This window comes from Propithecus coquereli, unplaced genomic scaffold, assembly GCF_000956105.1.
Source record: "Propithecus coquereli isolate 6110/MARCELLA unplaced genomic scaffold, Pcoq_1.0 Scaffold15, whole genome shotgun sequence".
Classification (NCBI taxonomy): Eukaryota; Metazoa; Chordata; class Mammalia; order Primates; family Indriidae; genus Propithecus; species Propithecus coquereli.
The window spans coordinates 1277648-1298215 of record NW_012139413.1 but is presented as its reverse complement, the minus strand read 5'-3'; the positions used below and the strand labels follow the sequence as shown (position 1 = coordinate 1298215).

The 20568-nt window shown below is 36.5% G+C and overlaps 1 protein-coding gene across 1 annotated transcript in view; it reads right to left on the bottom strand.

Moving 5' to 3' along the window:
• Positions 1-4125: 4125 nt before the first annotated feature.
• The window catches only part of SERPINI1 (serpin peptidase inhibitor, clade I (neuroserpin), member 1), an 80954-nt gene continuing 64511 nt past the window's right edge, over positions 4126-20568 (bottom strand). The window contains exons 7-9 of the mRNA XM_012640171.1: positions 6210-6296; positions 4668-4757; positions 4126-4446 (exon numbers count right to left, since the gene is read on the bottom strand). Of these exons, the coding sequence (XP_012495625.1) occupies positions 4370-4446; positions 4668-4757; positions 6210-6296 (254 nt within the window). The 3' untranslated portion in view covers positions 4126-4369. The remainder of the gene's footprint in view (positions 4447-4667; positions 4758-6209; positions 6297-20568) is intronic.

Below are 20568 nucleotides of genomic sequence, written 5' to 3'. Positions count from 1 at the left end.
TGTAAAAGTCGTTTTTAAAATGTTTTTTCACTGGCAAAGGCATAATTGCATTCACTAATTCACATATAAAATGGACATTTCATAGGTAAAAGGCTGATAAATTTGCTATGTGTTACAAATAGAACAATATAATTAAATAAACTATTAGCTTCTTTTCAGTTACCTAATTGCATATCACTTTTGGTTTACACATTTTTAAAACAACAATAATATTTCTTGCTCTATGTAAAGATTGTGGAATTTGAATGAGAAACTCAACATAAAAGCCCTTTGCAGAACAGACAGTCTCTATGTGAAGGAATTTCACATAATAATCAAATTTCTTCCTCTTTTCTTCTAAAGGGGTTTCCTCAAGTTTTTAAAAACATGCCATTAAGCATCCTGGGGGAAGGTAAATTGCTCCCAAGTAAATAACGATGGATGTGGAGGTAGAGTGCAGAATAAATCATTAAGACAAACATTAAAAAGAAAAGAAAAATAATGCAGATGCAAGCGTGCGCACGCGCGCACACACACACACATACACACACACACACACACAAACTAAAATGGAATGTACTGGAGTGGCTTTCTGGTTCAATTTTCAGGCCGAAAAATAACTAAGTCCTTTTTAATGATATATGACTTGGAAGTGGGCCAGTCAAGTTGCCTCCTGGTACCTGGGTCCCACATTTCAAATGGTAAAAACTTGTGGGATGCTGGTTTTAGGTTTGCCCACAACACTGCACTCCTCTTTATACCTTCCTCTCCCGATCCTGATACCACATCACCCTACTGATTCCACCATTTTCTGGGAAGCAAGAACTGAATTAGAATAATGGATTTCAGGTCCCTGCTCAGATGGGTCTGGGATTTCTATTTAATGATGCACTTTAGTCAAACTGGAGATTTGTTTAGAAACAACTCAAGTTTAGTTCAACATTTTTTAAAAAAAGTATATTAAAGTATTAATAGGCAATCTAGTCTTCATGGAAGTAAAAAGCTACATTGGAGCTTTGTTACGATATTTGGTTTATTGAACCCCTACCTGAGGCAGTCTTATAATGAAGCTGTTCAACTAAAGAACCTTGCACTCTGTCTAAGGCATGCTTCTTTAAGTGGATTCTCTCTGTAATGGATAGTGTTGTGTGAGCCTCTGAGAATATGGTAAGGTTACAGATATTTTGGTTGCCATTTTTTAATTACAAATCGTCATTCATTTTATTTTTTCAACATTGCAACAAAGACCTATACTTTACAAAGATGCATTTCAAGTTGCCTTTGGTCAATACCTGAAATGCCCCAAGCCATTCTGGTTAAAAAATAAAGTAGTTTTTTAGATAAGAAAAATATTTATCATTATAAACTCAAGAAGTTGATTATATATCAAAGGCAGTGAATTATGTTATGTATAATATATATATTTAATGAGAATAAAATATGTTCTTTAACATGTTTTCTCTTTATTTTCATTATATTTAAAAACAACTTTTTCTGGAAAAAAAAACAACTTTTTCTGGTGTTCGAATAAACATTTCTACTTAAGATTGATTCTAACAATTATTTGGTCATGGTGGTTATGTGAAAATTTATAGGATTATATTCTCTATAATTATTAAGTCTAGCCTATTGCATATACAAAAGAGTAATATCAAGATTTAAAATAAATGCAAAAGCTCTATAATTATTGGTAATTATTTTTGATTTCCTCTAGAAGAATACGTTCAAAGAGCAAAAAGTTTTGGTAAACTGTGCACACCGTATGTGTGTGTAGTAATTTATTCATTTTAAAGAAAGGGGATTGAACTTTAAGATGTTACTTTTTCAAGAGAAAGGAAAATATTGAAGAAATTATAGACAAAGTTAAGCAAAATTAAAAATCTGTTACTGCGTACTCTACTTTTACGCATTCCACAAGCATGCTAATAACCAGAGAGAATCTATTTTCATTTAAACAACTTCTAAATTGTATTGAAATATTTTAAGGTAAACATTCTGAATGGTAGAATTTAATCTTATATTGGCTAATAAAAAATGCTTTTTGGGCTTCATAAAATTCACATGATTTTCTAATGATGTTTACTCTTCCTTATAAGTAACTCATTAGTTGACTGACGGACATAGATGCAGCAATATATGAAATGCTTAACCAGTAGTAATATGGTAATGAAGAATATCACAAACTCAGAATATCAATACTGAATCAACATCAGTTAGCCCAAACTGTATCCCTTATAAATGAAAACAAGAGCACTATTCTACAATAACCTAAGCTTTATGAATAAACTCTAAGTCTCCTGAAAACATAAGCTATAAAATATTCAGTGTTAAGTATTGTGTCCTTGGGTATTCATAAATTCTTTTGTGCGTATTGCCTATAAATGTCTCCATTTTTTAAAGAATATGTTTCACGTGTTCTAATACACGGAAGAATTTTGCATTTGTCCATAGTGTGTAACAGAAAAAAAAAAGCTTTAAAGTAAAAACATTTTTTTTTCATTTTGGACAAGTATATTGCATTTTTAATGTAGACTACCACCTCCCCCTGCCAAATCCCTCCAAACCGTATAAAAATTATACAGACTGATTTCATTTATAAAAATATCAAACATGCAAACCTTATGTTAAGTAGAGTTCTGCTACCAGAGTGACAAACAGCAAAGTCTATGGACAAACAGCAAAGTTATCACTTGGGAGCTTGTTAGAAAAGCACAATCTCAGGCAGCATGGATTTAATACACTCATGGGTCTAATTTCTATAAATTAACCATATCTAAACAATGAGTACATACATAAGTATTCCATATGTATCTTTTCCTTTAGTAGTATTGAAAATTTAGTGTGTAACAGAGTCACCAACATAGGTTGTGGAAAAAAAAAAGCAAATTTTCAAGTGTTTTCCCAGAGTTTAGAGTTTAGTAGGTCTAGGGTCAGACCTGGTTTTTCCAAACTCTCCTGAACTGAATTAAAGTTAGTGATAACATCAATTCTTGTTAACAGCTCCAAATCATAGCAAAATACTTAATGTACTTTGCTAAATATATTAGATAACATGCAAACTGTTTCTTTTAAATTTTGAAATGTTTCAAACTTTTTCTGAAACTGTTAATCGTAGAATTAAAAATTTGGCATTAAATGGACCTGGTTCCTTGCATGAGACATGATTAAATCCTATTTTTTCCCAATAAATGCTGTTATTTGAGCCAAAAGATAACAAAGTAGTTTACCGGAGACCTTGAAGCTGACACTGAAATATATCTGCAGAGTGCTACTTACAACTATTACGGGTCTCAAACACAAATGCACCAGTAGCCACTCAGGTAACCAATGGTAGAAGCAAGGAATGTGATACCCTATTTACAGACATTCAAGTTCAAAACCTAAACACCCCATGCAGAGCAAACGAGAACACCTCTGAGGGCAGCTTTCAGCCTCACAACCTATCATTTTCCAGTATCTGTGCTAGCATGTTTTCTCTAATTAATTCTCCAGTGACATACCAAAGTACATTATTTTTATTGTTAATTTGTTCATATGGGTCATTTGGGGACTTTGGGGAACTTGTAGTTTGGATTTTACTTGCAACAGCAAAACTTGATGATATACCAGATTTGTAAACTACATCAGGCATATAAAGCCAAGTGGATTCTTTTTTTTATTTTTTGGTAGAGATAGGGTCTCGCTATGTTGCTAAGACTGGTCTTGAACTCCTAACCTCAAGCTCTTCTCCTACCTCAGCCTCCCAAAGAGCTAGGATTACAGGCATGAGCCACTAGGCCTGGCCTGCCAAGTGGATTTTTAACGACTTAGAAAAATAAGTTATAGGTATAATCTATGAGGTTTGCATGGCCCTATTTTTTTTTCAACAGGTTTTGTCATGGAGCCACACAGAAGATGTTTATTTTGCATTCTTCTGCTTACACTGTACACTGATTTCACATAAATGATAATTAGAATTTTTGTGGAACACCTACCTGTCTTTTACCTCATGTGTTACTGCTTGTTATGTATAAATATATAATGCTAATTTACTTTGGTGCTTGAATCTGAATAATTATGAAAGATTTAAGATGCTCAGAAACATGTTTTCAAATTTCACCTAGAGGTATCTTTACACTACAACTTTTAAAATGAAAAACAGACCTGTTCACATGTTCAATATGTACTTTTATTTTAAACAACAGCACAACAAACACAATGACATAATAGGACTATCACCTTAATACTGATATCATTCCTTGACAAGTTGACTTATAATTTACATACATTGTTTTCATCTGCAGCTATTTTAAATATTAAGATATACTGTAAAACATAAATATTAAATATATACCAGTTGCAAACATAATGTGCTTAGTTACTGTTTCCCTTGTTATTCAAATGAAGTAATTTAAAGTTCCTCAAAATCATGTCCACTTGTGTTCATTGTTTCAGGATGCATGACTCGTCCCATGAATAGGATTGTACCTGTATTGGTTTGGAAGTGAACAAAAAAGACGGTGAACAAAAGAATGGGATGTTTATTTTACTAATTCCTTACAATTATTGATGTTCTAAAAATGAAAATAACTTATAAATTATTTAAACATTAGAAATTATATAATAAATACTGTGAAGAAAATTCTCAATTTTAATGAAAGTTTCTTTGTGGCCTAGTAAATAAAATTCTGTTTTCATAACAGACTCACCAGTTTTCCTGTTCCTGATAAGAAAGAAAAATGGATGGTCCACAATAACTTGAGGATACAGCACAGCCATCCTACTAATTGCAATCATTCCTACGGTGCAGAGAAAAAGTAATTACATGTCTGTGGATGTGCAGAGACCAATGAGTAATTTCTCAGATCTATGTCTATCCATTTAAGGCAAAGGCAACAATTTACAGGAAACAAGATTTTAAAGACTTAAAGAGAGAAAAATCATAAACATGTTAACGTTTCTACTTGATCTTTTTAAACAACAAAGCAAACACCACACACAAACAATTTCCTCCCTCTACCCCACCAAAAATAATGAGACAATTTATTCTGCTTGTTACAAAATTTTTATTCTCAGCCTCAGATAAATACACGTAAGCCTTTACTAAAATGGCTTTTGAGTTAAAGGAAGGAGGAGAAGAAAGCAAAAAAAATTCCCCAAACGAAAGACTAAGCTTCTTTATATTTTCAAATCATTATTTCTTTTGTCTGTAAAGGGTATTTTCACATAGCAAGTCACCAGGCTTCTAGTAAGAGGTCAGGATGGCAGTGATTAAAGGGAAAATACAGTCGTGAGAGATGCAATGGAGTTTCCTAGGCTGGGATGCTGAATTCCCCTGAGATCCTTATTACAGGATGATGGTTTTAGACTTGCCGCAATGTAGTTAATTGTCAGAAAAAAAGTCAAGATTAAATTATGCAAGATTTTAAGCTTTGAGGCTGCCTGAGACTACTGTGTTTCCTCCTGAAAATATTGTTTTGACTGTCGATATTTCTTTAGCGGACAAATATATGCAGAAGTTAGGAATAACGTGCATATATAATATGCTAACATTTTACTGAGGAGGGAAAAATCCTACTAACATTTGATGATAGCTGTTTGCATGAGATTGAAACAAATGCAAACAAAAGGAGGTAGAAAAGCTAACAGAAAGAAATCATTCTCAGTTAACTAGGGCAGTCAAAACTATCAAAATGATTACAGATATTTACCACTGTACTTTGGAGACATGATTTATGTCAAAATGTTAAGATTATTTATTTAAAATTATTTTATTAGTATTATTTAGTTAATAGTATTTAAAAATATTTATTACATTCTATCATACACTCTCGTTTGTGTATGTGCTTTTAAAAAAAATCAAAACTTTTCACTGACAAAATTAAGAACCACTTTCAGCAAGTAAATAGGCAGAAAGAAAAACATTTAAATGGACAACAAGAAAATATTTAAAATATTTAAACAAGCAGAACAGCAGAAAAATCTATTCTCACAGAGCTGCCAATGTCCTCCTATCTCTCATTAGAGAGAAAACTAAGATGATAGTTACTCTGTAAAGGGGCACTGGAGTGAGTACAGGCTTCACACACTATTTAGAAAATCCTAGCTGGTTCAGCATTTGCTTGATGTCTAAGTTAGAGCAGAGTCAGTTTTTTGGCTTGGTCCTAAAAATGACCTGCACCTCCACCCAAGATTGCTTTAAAAATACAAATCTAGAAGAGGTGAGAAGACTTTAGAAAACAGCTTAGTACCTGAGGCAGCAGCAGCTTCTGAGCCTTCTTCGTTAACCTCTAAGAAGGACTTGTGAATTGCTTTGGAAAGGAAAATCTCCTTGTTATCTGCAAAAAGAGAATCAGAAGTATTTCTTTAGCATCAGAGATAGGGAAACATTTTACCCTTTTGTTAAATAGGTTTGAGAGATGTAAGAGACTAAGATACTGATATAAAACCTAAGAGATAATATTACAAGATTTCATTTATAATATGAGAGAACCATGGAAGATGTGGTTTCTGATTTGCTCTCATTTTATAATCTGTCCTTAATTTTTATTGATAATTTTCCCATAGTTTATTTCTTACAATGCCAAAAAAAGTGAAAACTGTTTTTAATAGTGACTTCAAATTAGTTCATAACTCAAGATAAAAACATCTTACACTTTGCTTTCTAATTTGAAATTTAAAAATATAAAATGAAAACAGGTAAAAATTCAGATACGACCAGAATAAAAAAATATATTTTTTAACCTAATCTCTAATTACTATGATAATGTAAATATCCTTGACAAAATAAAATAAAATAAAATGGACTTCTAGGTTGTAGAAATGTGAATATATAAAAAAGTTACTTTCTATTCCAGTTAATTCGCTTATCTGAGGATTCACAAACATGTTTTATCCTAAGATTAGGAAATAACACATTTTTAGTACCAGGAGGACTATTTTTCCCTTTGAATTGCCTTTCTATTTATGCTTCCTTTTAAGTCAGTAGCTGTTATGGGCTGAATTGTGTTCCCCCAAATTCCTCTATTGAATTCCTAACCCCCAGTACTTCAGATTGTGATTATATCTGGAGCTAAGATCTTAAATTAAAATGAGGTCACTGGTGGGGGGCCCTAATCCAATATGACTAGTGCTCTTATAAGAAGAGGAAATTTGCACACAGATAGGTACAGATGGACGACCATGTGTAATAGTTAATTTTATGTGTCAACTTGGTGGAGCCATGGTGCCCAGATATTTGGTCAAACATTATTCTGGATGTTTCCGTGAAGGAGTTTTTGGGTGAGATTAATGTTTAAATCGGTGGACTTTGTGTAAAGCAGATTACTCTCATGTGAGTGGGCCTTGTCCAATCAGCTGAGGACCTTGATAGAACAAAGACTGATAGACTTTCCCCTCAGCAAGGAGGAATTCTGCCAGTAGACTGCCTTTGGACTGCAGTTTTTCCCTGGGTCTCTAAGGTTCTAAATTTCTAAAGCCTCCACAATCATGTGAGCCAATTCCTTCAAATAAATTGTTCCATCTCTCTCTGTGTATATATATTATATGTATATAATATATACATCTGACTTACGTATATGTTATATATATTTGACTAAATATATATAAAATCCTGGCTAATATACCACGTGAAGACAGAGGGAGAAGACCACCATCTATAAGCCAAGAAGAAAGGTCTCAGAAGAAACCAATCCTGCTGACACCTTTATCTCAGACTTACAGCTTTTAGAACTGTGAGAAAATAAATTTCTGTTTTTTAAGCCAGTCAGTCTATGATACTTTGTCATGGTAGTCCTGGCAAACTATAAAATGGCTTTCCATCTTGGGTTTTTACCTTTTTCCAAGATTAAAAGAAAATGAACAAAATATACCCTGAATACATAAAAGGAAAATCAGTATAAGAAAGCAAAATAAAGGATTACTCAAATTTATACCCCCCTTTTTTCCCCTATGCCAGGAAATCTAATTCAAATTTAAGATAAATAACTTTGTTGCTAATGTTCAGCATGATTCAGTAAAAGCACAATTGATTTCCCATTAGGCTGCTTAGTAAGACTTTGTAAGTAACCAAATCCTACTCACAATATACATTTTCTCTTCAAGTTTCTAAAAACACATAATTACCTTATATGCATAGGGAATGATGCTCGACAACATTTTTGGTGCATCTGTTGCACAGCACCTAATTATTTTAAATAAGCCCCCAGTTAACTAACAATGGCATCTCTGAATATACTTTTAATAGGAATATTACTTCCTCAGATCATATTTAGTACTAAGATATGAGCACTGAATTATTAAATAGTCCATTTCACATGTTATGGTATTTTCTTCTAGAATGCATTTGATGAGTAGAAGAAAAATAAAAAGCAATCAAGTTTTCACATTTAGAAATTAAGCATAATTAGTTCCCTCAAATTCAGAGTAGTTTTGTTTTTTAACAAAAAGAAAAATTTAAATTGTAAGTAACCAAATATATTTAGTTAGCAAAAAGCACATGAATTTCAAGACAGTAAAATATATTAACTCTTTAGTAGTTCATTAATGTTATATTATTTTCAGATTCTTCTGCCCATTTTCATCAATCTGCCAGGTAAAGGACGGCCATGCGTCCAGAGCCCATATAGTGACCCTTAGTGCAAAAGCGACAGAACCCAGTTTCTAAAGGATAATGAATGACCACATTGCCAGCTAAGCCCTCCTCAATTGTTTTGAGGGGAGTTCTCCTCAAAAACACTGAATGATATTTCAACTACATCAATTTGCAAAGAGAAAATTACCTCCAAGAGCTACTAGACCCAACCTGCTGGCCTCTCACTGGGCACTAGAAATAAGAAAAATTATCCCTTGGACCAGGTGCAGTGGCTCCTGCCTGTAATGGCAGTGCTTTGGGAGGCTGAGGTGGGAGGATCTCTTGAAGCCAGGAATTCAAGAGCAGCCTGGGCAACAACGAGAGACCCCATCTCTACAAAAACTAAACTAAAATAAGAATCATCCCATTATTTCTGGCCTCTGCCCCAAGTGTTGTAACCTACTCCAGTCACCTGCTCTCTCACATACTCTCATTTATCCACACAAAATCATAGTGATGGCAGTGGCAGAGATACTGCAAGGTACTTGTGGCAGAAAAATCGAGAAAGCATGGATGTTGGCTGGGCATGGTGGCTTACATGTGTAACCTTAGCACTTGGGGGTGCTGAAGCAAAAAGATTTCTTGAGGCCAGGAGTTCGAGACCAGCCTGAGCAACATAGCAAGACCCTATCCCTACAAAAATTTTTTAAAAATTAGCTGGGCATGGTGGTGTGTGCCTGTAGTCCCAGCTACTCTGGAGGCTGAGGCAGAAGAGTAGCTTCAGCCCAGGAATTTGAGGTTGCAGTGAGCTATGATGATGCCACGGCACTCTAGACTGGGCAACAGAGTAAGACCTGTTCTCAAAAAAAAAAAAAAAAGCAAGGATGCTGAGGGTTCTTCTCAGAGAGTTAGTTATTTAAAAAACAATAAAATGGACAAACCTATTAACAAATTTCATGAAAAAAAAGAGAGAGATTGCCAAATAAGCAATACCAAGAACAAAAAGGAGAACAAATCTAAAGATACAAAAGAGAATTTTTTAAAAATAATGAAAAATATATATGTATAATTTTCTGCAGACCTGCCCAGTATACTGCATGCCTGCAGACCTGCTCTGTATGCAATACGAGGACCTCCATGAGGCTGCCTCTGCTTCGCTCTCTTAGAATTCTTCGTTCCTTACACTGCGCTCCAGATTATCCAAACTGAAACAGCAAACATACCATACTTTATTATGTCTGCATCTTTGATTCTCCAGAAACTCCCTAAAGCTTTGTCGTACAGTGAGACACCTAATCTACTTGTAGCGTTCAGCTTCTAGCCCTATGAGACCTTTTCTACTCTCCTCTAATTCCCAAATCACTAAAGTAGATCTGGTCACTCTTTCCCATTGAACTAACTCGATTGAAGCCTTTATAACACACCGTATTTGCATTGATGTCTCTCTCTTCTTGGACTGTTAACTTCCTTAACACAGGAGTCTGTCCTTCTTAGTATCTCTGGATTCTCATAAACAGTTGGGTCTAAAGAATGAACTAACCTAAGTAGAGGAAGTTTTTTCGTAATGTGCCATTTTCTGGTATATAACCCAGTACACTGCAATCAACAGGGTTTCAGTAATTGTTGAATGAAAGAGGTTAGCTATTTCATATTGTATTTGGGTGCACAGTCTTTTACTATTACTCTATGGACACTACAACAGCAGTTCTGTTAACATTCATGGCTATAAAGTTTATTCTTGTAATAAATAAAACATATGACACTAATCCAAAGTATATGTTCTAAGGAAATTGAGAATAGCAACAGAGAGGGAAAGTGCAAAGCCCACATCATACTGAAAAACCTAAAAATCTGACCAAGTAGAAGAGTAAAGGGAATAGAATCCAGCAGACCAGTGCCATTGCATATATTTCAGAGACAGCAAAACAAAGATTGAATCCAATGTTTGGATTCCGACGGTATGATCAACTGCAACACAATGTTAGCAAACGTCTGCATCTGCTGTAAGACCTCAGGACATTTAACCTTCAGGAAAACACCATCTTTTTGGATACACGAATAGGAGAAAATGTGACACATAAGAAATCACATCACAGATACTAAGGGGGAAAAAAGGGGAATACAGCTTTTTTCTCTTGGGACAAACTTCAAGCAGTCACATTAAAATAAAATACCAGCGGAAAGTAGTTTAAGCAAGCACGTGTCTGTGGTCAGCAAATCTTACAAGTATTATCAGTTCATGAAGGGATATAGGCAAGGTCACGGCCCCTTAGCTTGCCTTCCAATATTACTCATCGCATGCAATTATGAGATAATCAGGCCCATCTTGCCTGCTAGGTCATATACTCCTCAAGGGCCTTGCCTGTTCTATTTGTCTTATCCACAATGCCTTGCACACTGCCAGGGACCAGGTATGCACTCTGATATTTGATGAATCGAATCAGAATATGAGGGGATATTAAGAAGATTTACACTGATGAATTTGTCCTACTGGTTAGAGCTATTCTCTCAATAAATAAATCAATAAATCAAAGACAAACAGATTAAAAAAAAATCTGCACTCTAGCCCCAAGCAGCCTTCTCCTTCTGGCCACAGCAGACATTGCTGCCAAATGACTGGTCCTGCTTTCCTCCAGGCAGTGTGGAGCCAGGCTTTTTACAATGGATGAGATGGGAAGAGAGCCAGCAAACCCTAGGTTCCCCAGAGAAGAGCTGGGCAATAATTCAAGCTCTTCTGAAGAAAGCAGGGCAAAGTACAAAGGCATTCATTCAGTTACTGAGCAAATATTTACCGAGTACTCTCGCATATGAGGTACTGTGCAGGGCACCAAGGGCTCTAAGTATCTGAGATTAACATAATGCCTGCAGGATGGCCACGATGCAAGTGTAGGCCTCTCCTTCCTTTGTGGCACTGTTCCTAAACACTGCCAATTTAAATAGATTTCTGCGTCACCAAGGGCATGCTTAAAATAACAAAATGACGAGAGTGTCATAACAGAACCCTAGAATACCAAAAGTGTCTCTGTGTTTTAGTTGCTAAAATATTTATAGCTTTAGCCCCACCCATGAAATTTAGAAAGTATCTTGAATTCAAATTCTTTTGAAGTCGGAATAGCGTCTCTTTGTTTGCTTTTCTGGATAGATTTTGTTACAGACCCATCAAATATTCGCTCTTTGTTACATTTATTCATTCATGTGCTAGGCATCTAATACGTGCCAGACCCTGTTAATGTCCTGGGTATGCTTGAATTAAATAGTTCCAAACAAGAAGAAGGCAGACATTAAATACAAGGACAATAAAAAGGCAAATCAGTAAATGACCACAATTTGAGGGTGTGGTCATTGTAACTGAGAAAATAAGGTGATGCGTTGGTGGGAGACTGGTACAGGAAAGAACAGCTACTTGACATAGTGTGTCAGAAAGGTGGGTTTTAGAAGGTGGATTTGAGCTGAGACTGAAGGAATACAAAGGAGCCATCCATGGGGAAGACCTGAAAGGAGAGTGTTTCAGGAGAAGGGAAAAGCTAGCGCAGAGGCAAATACATGTTGAGCATGTTCAAGGACCCGAAGGAGGCCTGTGTGGCTGGAGTGTGGGGAGTGGGGAAGGCAGGAGGTATAAGAGAAGCCAGGCAAGGACAGTGCCGTATACTCACAGCACTCACCCACTCAGCATCTATCCTGCCCCAAGCACCATGCTGGGCTCTGCAGACAGAAAGACATTTGTGACACAATCCATGCTTTTAAATAGCTCCCAGCTAAGAGACAAGTATATAAAGAGTCTAGGAAAAGGTGAAATCTGTGATAACAGAGGTATGTTCAAAGTGCTACCAGGTTCCAGATAAGGAAAAGTAAACCATTTAGGAAGGAAGAGGGACCTTAGGGAAAGCTTCTCTGAGGCAGTGACATTTGGGCTGGATTCTGAACAATGAGTAGAAGAGTGAAAGTCAGAGAAGGGGGCAAGGACATAGGAAGCAGAGCATTATATTTGCACAGTGAGGAAAGTAGCAGGAATGACGTGAAGGCCCAGGAGGAGCCTAGGCTTCGAGGAGGTGGGGGAGTGGCAGGGGACATAATTTTAAGAGCTTTGACCATGATGCTACAGAGCCTGGGCTTTGTCCAGAAGTAACGGGACACAACTGCTTTGATTTTAGGAGACACCTGTGGCAGCAGCTGTGAAGCGTGAATTGGATGACCAAATAGCCAGGGGCAGAAAGATGAAGTTTGTTAGGGGCTGCCGTAACCAGGCAAGAAGGCAGGGGGAGACTGGAATTAGAGCAATGGAAGGGAAATAGAGCCTGTGGCTTACAGGTGCAAGGAGAAGACAACAAACATGGGCAGGGTGCAAGAGTCAGCCCAGCATAAATCGACAGCACTTGAGTCTAACCTGAATATGGCTTTTGGTGTGTCTTCTTAATTCCTTTATTTTATTGGCTCTTTTATTAAAGCTCGTACTTTATGCTGAAGGATTTAGTACTCTTTCTCCTTCCCCTACATCTTGCAAGAGGATTACCTATTAATCCAAATGCTGACAGTCATTCATTTCCATTACAAAAATAGCCCTACTCTATGACAGGATTCTCGCCACAACTAGATGAGCACGTTAAATAGAGCCAGAGAAGAAAACGATTCTCAGCACTCTCTATATTCCATGTTTATTGTAGGAGTCTTTACCGTGTTTTATGTTAAGGAATTTAGTTAGCATCAAAAGCAATGTACATCAAATTGAGATGAAAAAATAAATAAAATAAGTACCGAGCGTCTCATCTTACTCATTTCTTCATTCAGCGAGTACTAAGCAGAAAGCATAGTGCCAGGCACTGCAGGAAACGTGGATAAGAATCGATCTTTGTGGGGTGTAAATTCTAGCAGGGGATATTAGATGCATAAATAACAACAATATGAGATAAGATGTCATCTGTGAAATAAAGAAAGGCACAAAATATCATGAATTTAAGAAATAATTACTCTGGTTCATGTTATCACAGTGCCTTGACGAAGCTGGGGCTATCTGAGCTGAGGTCGATTGAAGAGGTATTTCAGGTGGGAAATGTTTCATAAAGGAGGAGCTGGAAGGGCGGGAGTCGCAGAGCGAGTGTTCAGCTTGGCTGGAGCTTGAGTTGCGGACAGGGAATTAGCCAGAGTGAAGGCTGCAGGGAGCTGAGGTCTCAATGCCCTGCCGTGCAGAGGACAGGCACAGCAGACGACTGAAGGCGGGCTTTGAACAGGAACTGGAGTGATCAAGAGTGAGTCTTAAGGCGATTAATCTTAACAGTGGTAGATAAAACAGATTAGATTGGAGAGAGATTGGAAACCATTTAGGAGGCTATTGAAATGGTCTAGGGCAGCAGTAATGAGAGTCTGAAACAAAAGTGGATGCAACAGAATAAAAAATGAGAGTGGACTCGAGAGAGCTTAGCAAAGGATCTCAAGTCACTCTCTTTTTCAAGTAGCAAGAGAAGCAAGGTTTCCCCCCCACACTGCTAAATCACATTTGCTATTTTTGAAGAAAGATAAAATTGTTATTACATAATTTAAGAAACTAGCAGTGTCACAATAGTACTGAATTGTTCCCTGGGTACTTTTAAATTGACCAATTAATTCTACTATTAATACTACTTTTTAAAAAAGCTTTTACTGATTTTTAAGAACTTTAATTAAAAAACTATTGTAATACATACACGAGGTAAAATTCCAAACACTACACAGTGTTAGACAAAATGAAAATACCTCTTTCATCTAAAGCCTCTGTCCTGTATTCTGGAGGCAACAGCTGTTATCATTTTCTAAGATGCTATTCAAAAATGTTCTATGCATTTAAAGCCCTATATAAATATATATATTCTCCTCCATGTTTTGATCTATTATATTCCCATTCTGCCTTTTAATTTTTTTTTCCCTTCTCTGCTCCCACAATGCTTTCTCTAGTATAGGGTTTCTCAACTCATCACTAGTGATATTTTGGGCTATTAATTTTGTTGCGGGGGAGCTGTCCTGAACATCGTGGATGTTTAGAAGCATCCCTGGCCTCCAACCATCAGATAGCAGTAACATTGCACAGCTGTGACAACCGAAAAGGTCTTCAGCTATTGCCAAATGTTCCCTAGGAGGAAAAATTGTCCTTGTTGAAAACCGCTGTTCTAATAAGACATTTCTATTAGTCTTACTTTTATTAAATCCAGTTGTGTCTTTCTTCCCACAAGTCTATATGTTCCTTTAGGTCAGTGATGATAATATAATCATTCCTTTACTTCTATGACATTGTGACATTTGTTCACGCTACCTGCCTTACAAAGAGTTGTTTAATGAAGGAAATAGACATGGCATGGAAGATAATGTTACAGGCATACCTAGTTTTATTGTGCATCATTTTATTGATCTTTGCAGATATTGCATTTTTTACAAATTGTAATTTGTGGCAAATCTGTGTCAAGCAAGTTTATTGGTGCCAGTTTTCCAACAGCATGTGACACTTCATGTCTCTGTGTCATAATGTGGTAATTCTCACAATATTTCAAACTTATTCATTATTATTATATCTGTTTTGAGGATCTGTGATCAATGATCTTTGATGTTACCATTGTAATTGTTTTGGTGTGTCACAAACCGTGCCCATATATGATGGCAAACTTAATTGATAGATGTGTTCTGACTGCTCCACTGACCATCTGTTCCCCCATCTTTCCCCCTTTCCTCGGGGCTCCCTATTGTCTGAGACACAAAAATATTGAAATTAGGCCAACTAATAACTCTACAATGGCCTCGAAGTGTTCAAATGAAAGGAAAAGTTGCAAATCTCTCACTTTAAATCAAAAGGTAGAAATGATTAAGTTTAGTGAGGAAGGCATGTCAAAAGCCTAGATAGGCAGAAAGCTAGGCCTCTTGCACCAAACAGCCACATTGTGAATGCAAAGGAAAAGTTCTCAAAGGAAAAATTAAAAGTACGACTCAAGTAAACATACAAATGATAAGAAAGTGAAACAGCTTTATTGCTTATATGGAGAAAGTTTGAGTGGTCTGGATAGAAGATTAAACCAGCCACAGTATTCCCTTAAGTCAAAACCTAATCCAGAGCAAGGTCCTAACTCTCTTCAATTGTATGAAAATGGAAAGAGATGAGGAAGCTGCAGAAGAAAATTATAACCTAGCAGAGGTTGGTTCAGGAGGTTTAAAAAAAGAAGCCATCTTCATAACATAAAAGAGCAAGGTAAAGCATCAAGTACTGATATAGAAGCTGCAGCAAGTCATACAGAAGGTCTAGCTAAGGTCATTGAGGAAGGTGGCTACACTAAACGACAGATTTTCAATGTACAAAACAGCCTTCTATTGGAAGAAAGTGCCATCTAGGACTTTCATAACTAGAGGGAAAATGTTTATGCCTGACTTCAAAGCTTCAAAGAATGGTCTAACTCTCTTGTTAGGGGCTAATGCAGCTGGTGACTTTAAGCTGAAGCCCATGCTCATTTACCATTCCCAAAATCCTAGGACGATTAAGAATTACACTGGATCTACTCTGCCTGTGCTCTAGAAATTGAACAATAAAGCCTGGATGACAGCACATCTCTTTACGGCATGGTTTACTGAATATTATAAGCCCACTGTTGAGAACTACTGCTTGGAAAAAAAAGGTTTCTTTCAAAATATTACTGCTCATTGACTATGCACCTAGTTATTCAAGAGCTCTGATGGAAAGGTACAAGGAAATTAATGGCGTTTTCATGTCTGCTAAAACCACATACACTCTGCAGCCCATGGATCAAGGAGGAATTTTGACTTTGAATCCTTATTATTTAAGAGGTTCATTTCACAAGGCCATAGCTGCCGCAGATAGTGCTTCCTCTGATGGATCTGGGCTATTACACTGAAACCTGCTGGAAAGGATTCACCATTCTAGATGCCATTAATAACATTTGTGATTCATGGGAGGAGATAAAAATATCAACACTAACATGGGTGATTCAATCTTTATGATGACTTTGAGGGGCTCCAGATTTCAGTGAAGGAAGTAACTGCAGATGTGGTAGAAATAGAGAACTAGAAGTGGAGCCTAAAAATGTGACTGAATTGCTGCAATCTCATAATAAAATTTGGAAGGATGAGGAATTGCTTCTTATAGATCAGCAAAGAAAGTGGTTTCTTGAAGTGGACTCTACTCCTGGTTAAGAAGCTATGAACATTGTTGAAATGACAGCAAAGGATTTAGAATACTACATCAACCTAGCTGACAAAGCAGCAGCAGAGTTTGAGAGGATTGACTCTAAGTTCGAAGTGGATAAAATGCTATCAAATAACATCATAATTACAGAAATCTTTCATAAAAGGAAGTGTTGATCATTGCAGCCAACTTCGCTGTTGTTTTATTTTATGAAATTGTCAGCAATCACTACCCTGATCACTCTGCAGCCATCAACATCAAGTCAAGACCCTCCGCCAACAAAAAGATTATGACTCACTGATGGCTCAAACGATCGTTATCTTTAGCATTTTTTTTAGTAAAAAAGTATTTTTTTTTTTTTTTGCTACACAGTCTCACTCTGTCACTCTGGGTAGAATGCAGTGGTGTCATCGTAGCTCACTGCAACCTCAAACTCCTGGGCTCAAGCAATCATCTTGCCTCAGCCTCCCAAGTACCTGGGACTACAGGCTCATGCCACATCTGGCTAATTTTTCTATTTTTAGTAGAGATGGGGTCTCACTGTTGCTCAAACTTGTCTCGAACTGCTGAGCTCAAGCAATCCTCCTGCCTCTGCCTCCCAGAGTTCTAGGATTACAGGCACGAGCCATCGTGCCCAGCCTAGTAATAAAGTATTTTTAAATGAGGGTATATACCTTGTTTTTTAGACATAATGCTATTGCATACTTAATAGACTACAGGATAGTGTGAATATAACCTTTATATGCACGGGGAAACAAAAAATTCATGTGACTCACTTTATTGTCATATTCACTTTAGTGTGGTTGTCTGGAACCGAACCCATAATGTATTGAGATATGCCTAACTCTATCCTAAACACCATGAGACTCTCATTAAAATAGAAAGTAAGGACCAAATACATGCGAATAATTTCCCTGGGTATTTATGGGGGTTACCAAAAGTTATAGACACTTTAATCATCAAAGTTTTCATAGTATTTGGAGAGGCAAAATACTAGACATGTAAAAATGATACCAACCTTGTAAGGCAGAGCATATGGTGCCCAAATAAATGATGCAGAGATAAATGCTATTGAATTTAAGGGAAGTAGAGAAGCAAGTTTTGTGGCAATAGACAGTTTTTGAATGAATGATTAATAAATTAACGTGTGTGTCTGCATGGAGGGGGCAGAAAATGGGAGGATGTAGTGGTTGGTGTGGCTGGCATGCTGGAGCTACTGAGACTTTGGCAAAACTAACATTTTAAGAATCAAAGTATTCTCACTGAAAGCTTGGGAGGTTTGCTTTGGATCTTTCATCAAGGCATCCTGAAGACCTGAATTGGGTGGTATTTGAGAATACGGCAAATCCTGGATTTCTTACTGATGTTTTATGGAGAAAAATGTTCCAAGAAATCTGATGTATACGGTGGGCCCAAAGAAACCTCTTCTCTTCTTCCTTCATCCTTTTTATCCTTCGGCAAACATTCACTGTGTGTCAACTATGTGTCAGTCCTGTGCCAGGTACCAGGGATGCAACCGTGAGGGGGATGCTGAGGATTCAATTCTCACGGAGGTTTGATCAAGGGAACAGATGCTACACAAACAGAATGTATGAATTCTCTGGAAGATTCTAGTGTTATTTCAAATCTCCAAACCATCTGCATTCATAATGCATATTTATGGTCTATTGTCTCTGTACATAGTGAAGGCAATTAAATATTACCTTATAAACCTTCCAAATATGTCAGAAATTATAAGCTACACTGACCACAATAATTGATTTGCCACTGCAGTGCTACTCCCTCAGGACTGAGAGATAGCAGATATTCTATTTATCTGAAATAACTGCCTAGATGTTTGGGTGAGAGAGTGAGGAATCACTAATCAAACTGAAAATAGAGCCATGTTAAGAAAGCGGAATGTAATTATCCAGTTGGAATTCAGCCAGTACGGTAAGACAGATTCTCTCAATTCCTAAGGAAGAGGGAATTATAGCTTTAAATTATGTTAAACGCCAGCCATGAGTATATTTCTGACTCAGGTACAAAGATACCGTATTACCTTTTGAAAGTCCACCAGTCTTACCTTCTTGACAATCCCACTGAGGAGTTTAGAGCCCTAGGAGCTTGGATATGAGCCATGAAAACATTTACTCAGGGAAAACTCATTTCTCTTGTGTGGACAGGAACATTTATATAGTAGACATTTAGAAAAGCTCTATTAGTGCTTAGGGCTGTAAGCTCTCTGAACGAGGAGCAGAAGTTGTGGTACCCGATACATCAATATCAACTCAGTGCTAGAAGCTGAGTGCTGTTTAGAAAACAATCTGCCCAGTCCTAAATCTGGGAGGACAGGGGCTTCTTTGATCATAGACTCCTTGAGAATTTCTTGAAACCTATGACCATCCTCTTTCCACCCATTTCTCTCTCTTTTTCTCTTTCTTGTGTGTATGTGCCCATGCGCAAAGCACGTACACACACACGCACACGCATGCACATTCTTATGTGCAGTTTCACAGACGGGGGCATCAACTTCCCTGAATTAAGTCCATGGGCCCTCACAGTCTAGGTTTAGAAAATATAGTTCAGTCAGCTTGATTTTCTATAGGCTGCTGCTTCGGGAGAGGAAAACTCAACAATTCTCTCCTGTAACACAGGAACTGCTAAGGAATCTTCTATCATCTCAGTGTTCTCTTGTTGGAGAATTTGGTTCTATGATTTACATATAAAGGAGCCTTACATGTTGAATGTCTTTTGTCTCAGTACATATTTCTCTTTATCTCATCAGAAAACAGATTCTATTTTATTTTCTCTCTTCCAAAAAAGGATAGAAAATAATTATTATATGCAGTTACTTACTAAGCTTTAAGTTCTTTGTTGCCTTTTTCAATGACAAATTTCTTAGGGTTAGCTACTTAAAAATACTTCCAAAGGTATTTTACACATTCTAAATGCTTTAATGTTACTAACATTTTATGATTTTTACTTAGAACAAATTAGGGTATCCGAATCAAATAATTCAACTGAATTTTTTTTCTTGGAATAGTTAAATTATTGGACACCCCAATGTGCCAGGTACACTTGGAAGTTACTGCTTCAAAACCACTGTTTTTTATCAAAAACTTAGGAAAATGTTTACACCATCTCGTTGGGTATTCTTTATTCTTTTAAAAAGAGTTTTTCGTTTAGTTCTCACAGCAAGCACTCATTTACCCTCTCTTCCTTCTTTCTTTCCTACATGATTTACTACAATGGGACATATTGAGATATTCAATCAACATATTTATTGATTATCTACTTTACAAGGCTTTGTGTCAGATGGGATGGGGAATCCAAAAATGTATAAGAGAGGTCTTCTGGAGAATATAATCAAAGATAAGACATGAACCAGATAATATAAACTTAATGTTATGACTGTATTTATAGTTTTGCTTGTAGAAGTTAAATATATTTCTCGCTAGACTTATTTGGCAAGCGGTAACTATATTTTACCTCAGAAGTCCCTAGTAAATAGAGGATTTAACATCATCATTTTAAAAAGCTCTTATGGAATAACATTTTTTAAAATTAGTGTTTATTTCTTACCAGACAGGGCTGTCAAATTTGCATTTTTGATGAAAATTTCAGTTATTCCAAGAGCCTTCAAAACATCCTTTAAATCAATTTCCTGTTCCACTGTGAACCTGGAGAACATAAAGGGGGAAACGCATTTAGTTACAGCATCTTGTTACCTGGGACATGAACAAAATGTTAGATGTGTTGATTTTAAAAATCTACTTTTTAAGAGGTAAATTATGCTAAAACTGGCTTTTGACTGCAAGTAGTATTTGACAGTGCTTATAAAAAGAGGGGGCATCAAAGAGAATGCCATAACAAAATAGGATTTAAATTCATAGATAGGAAAATA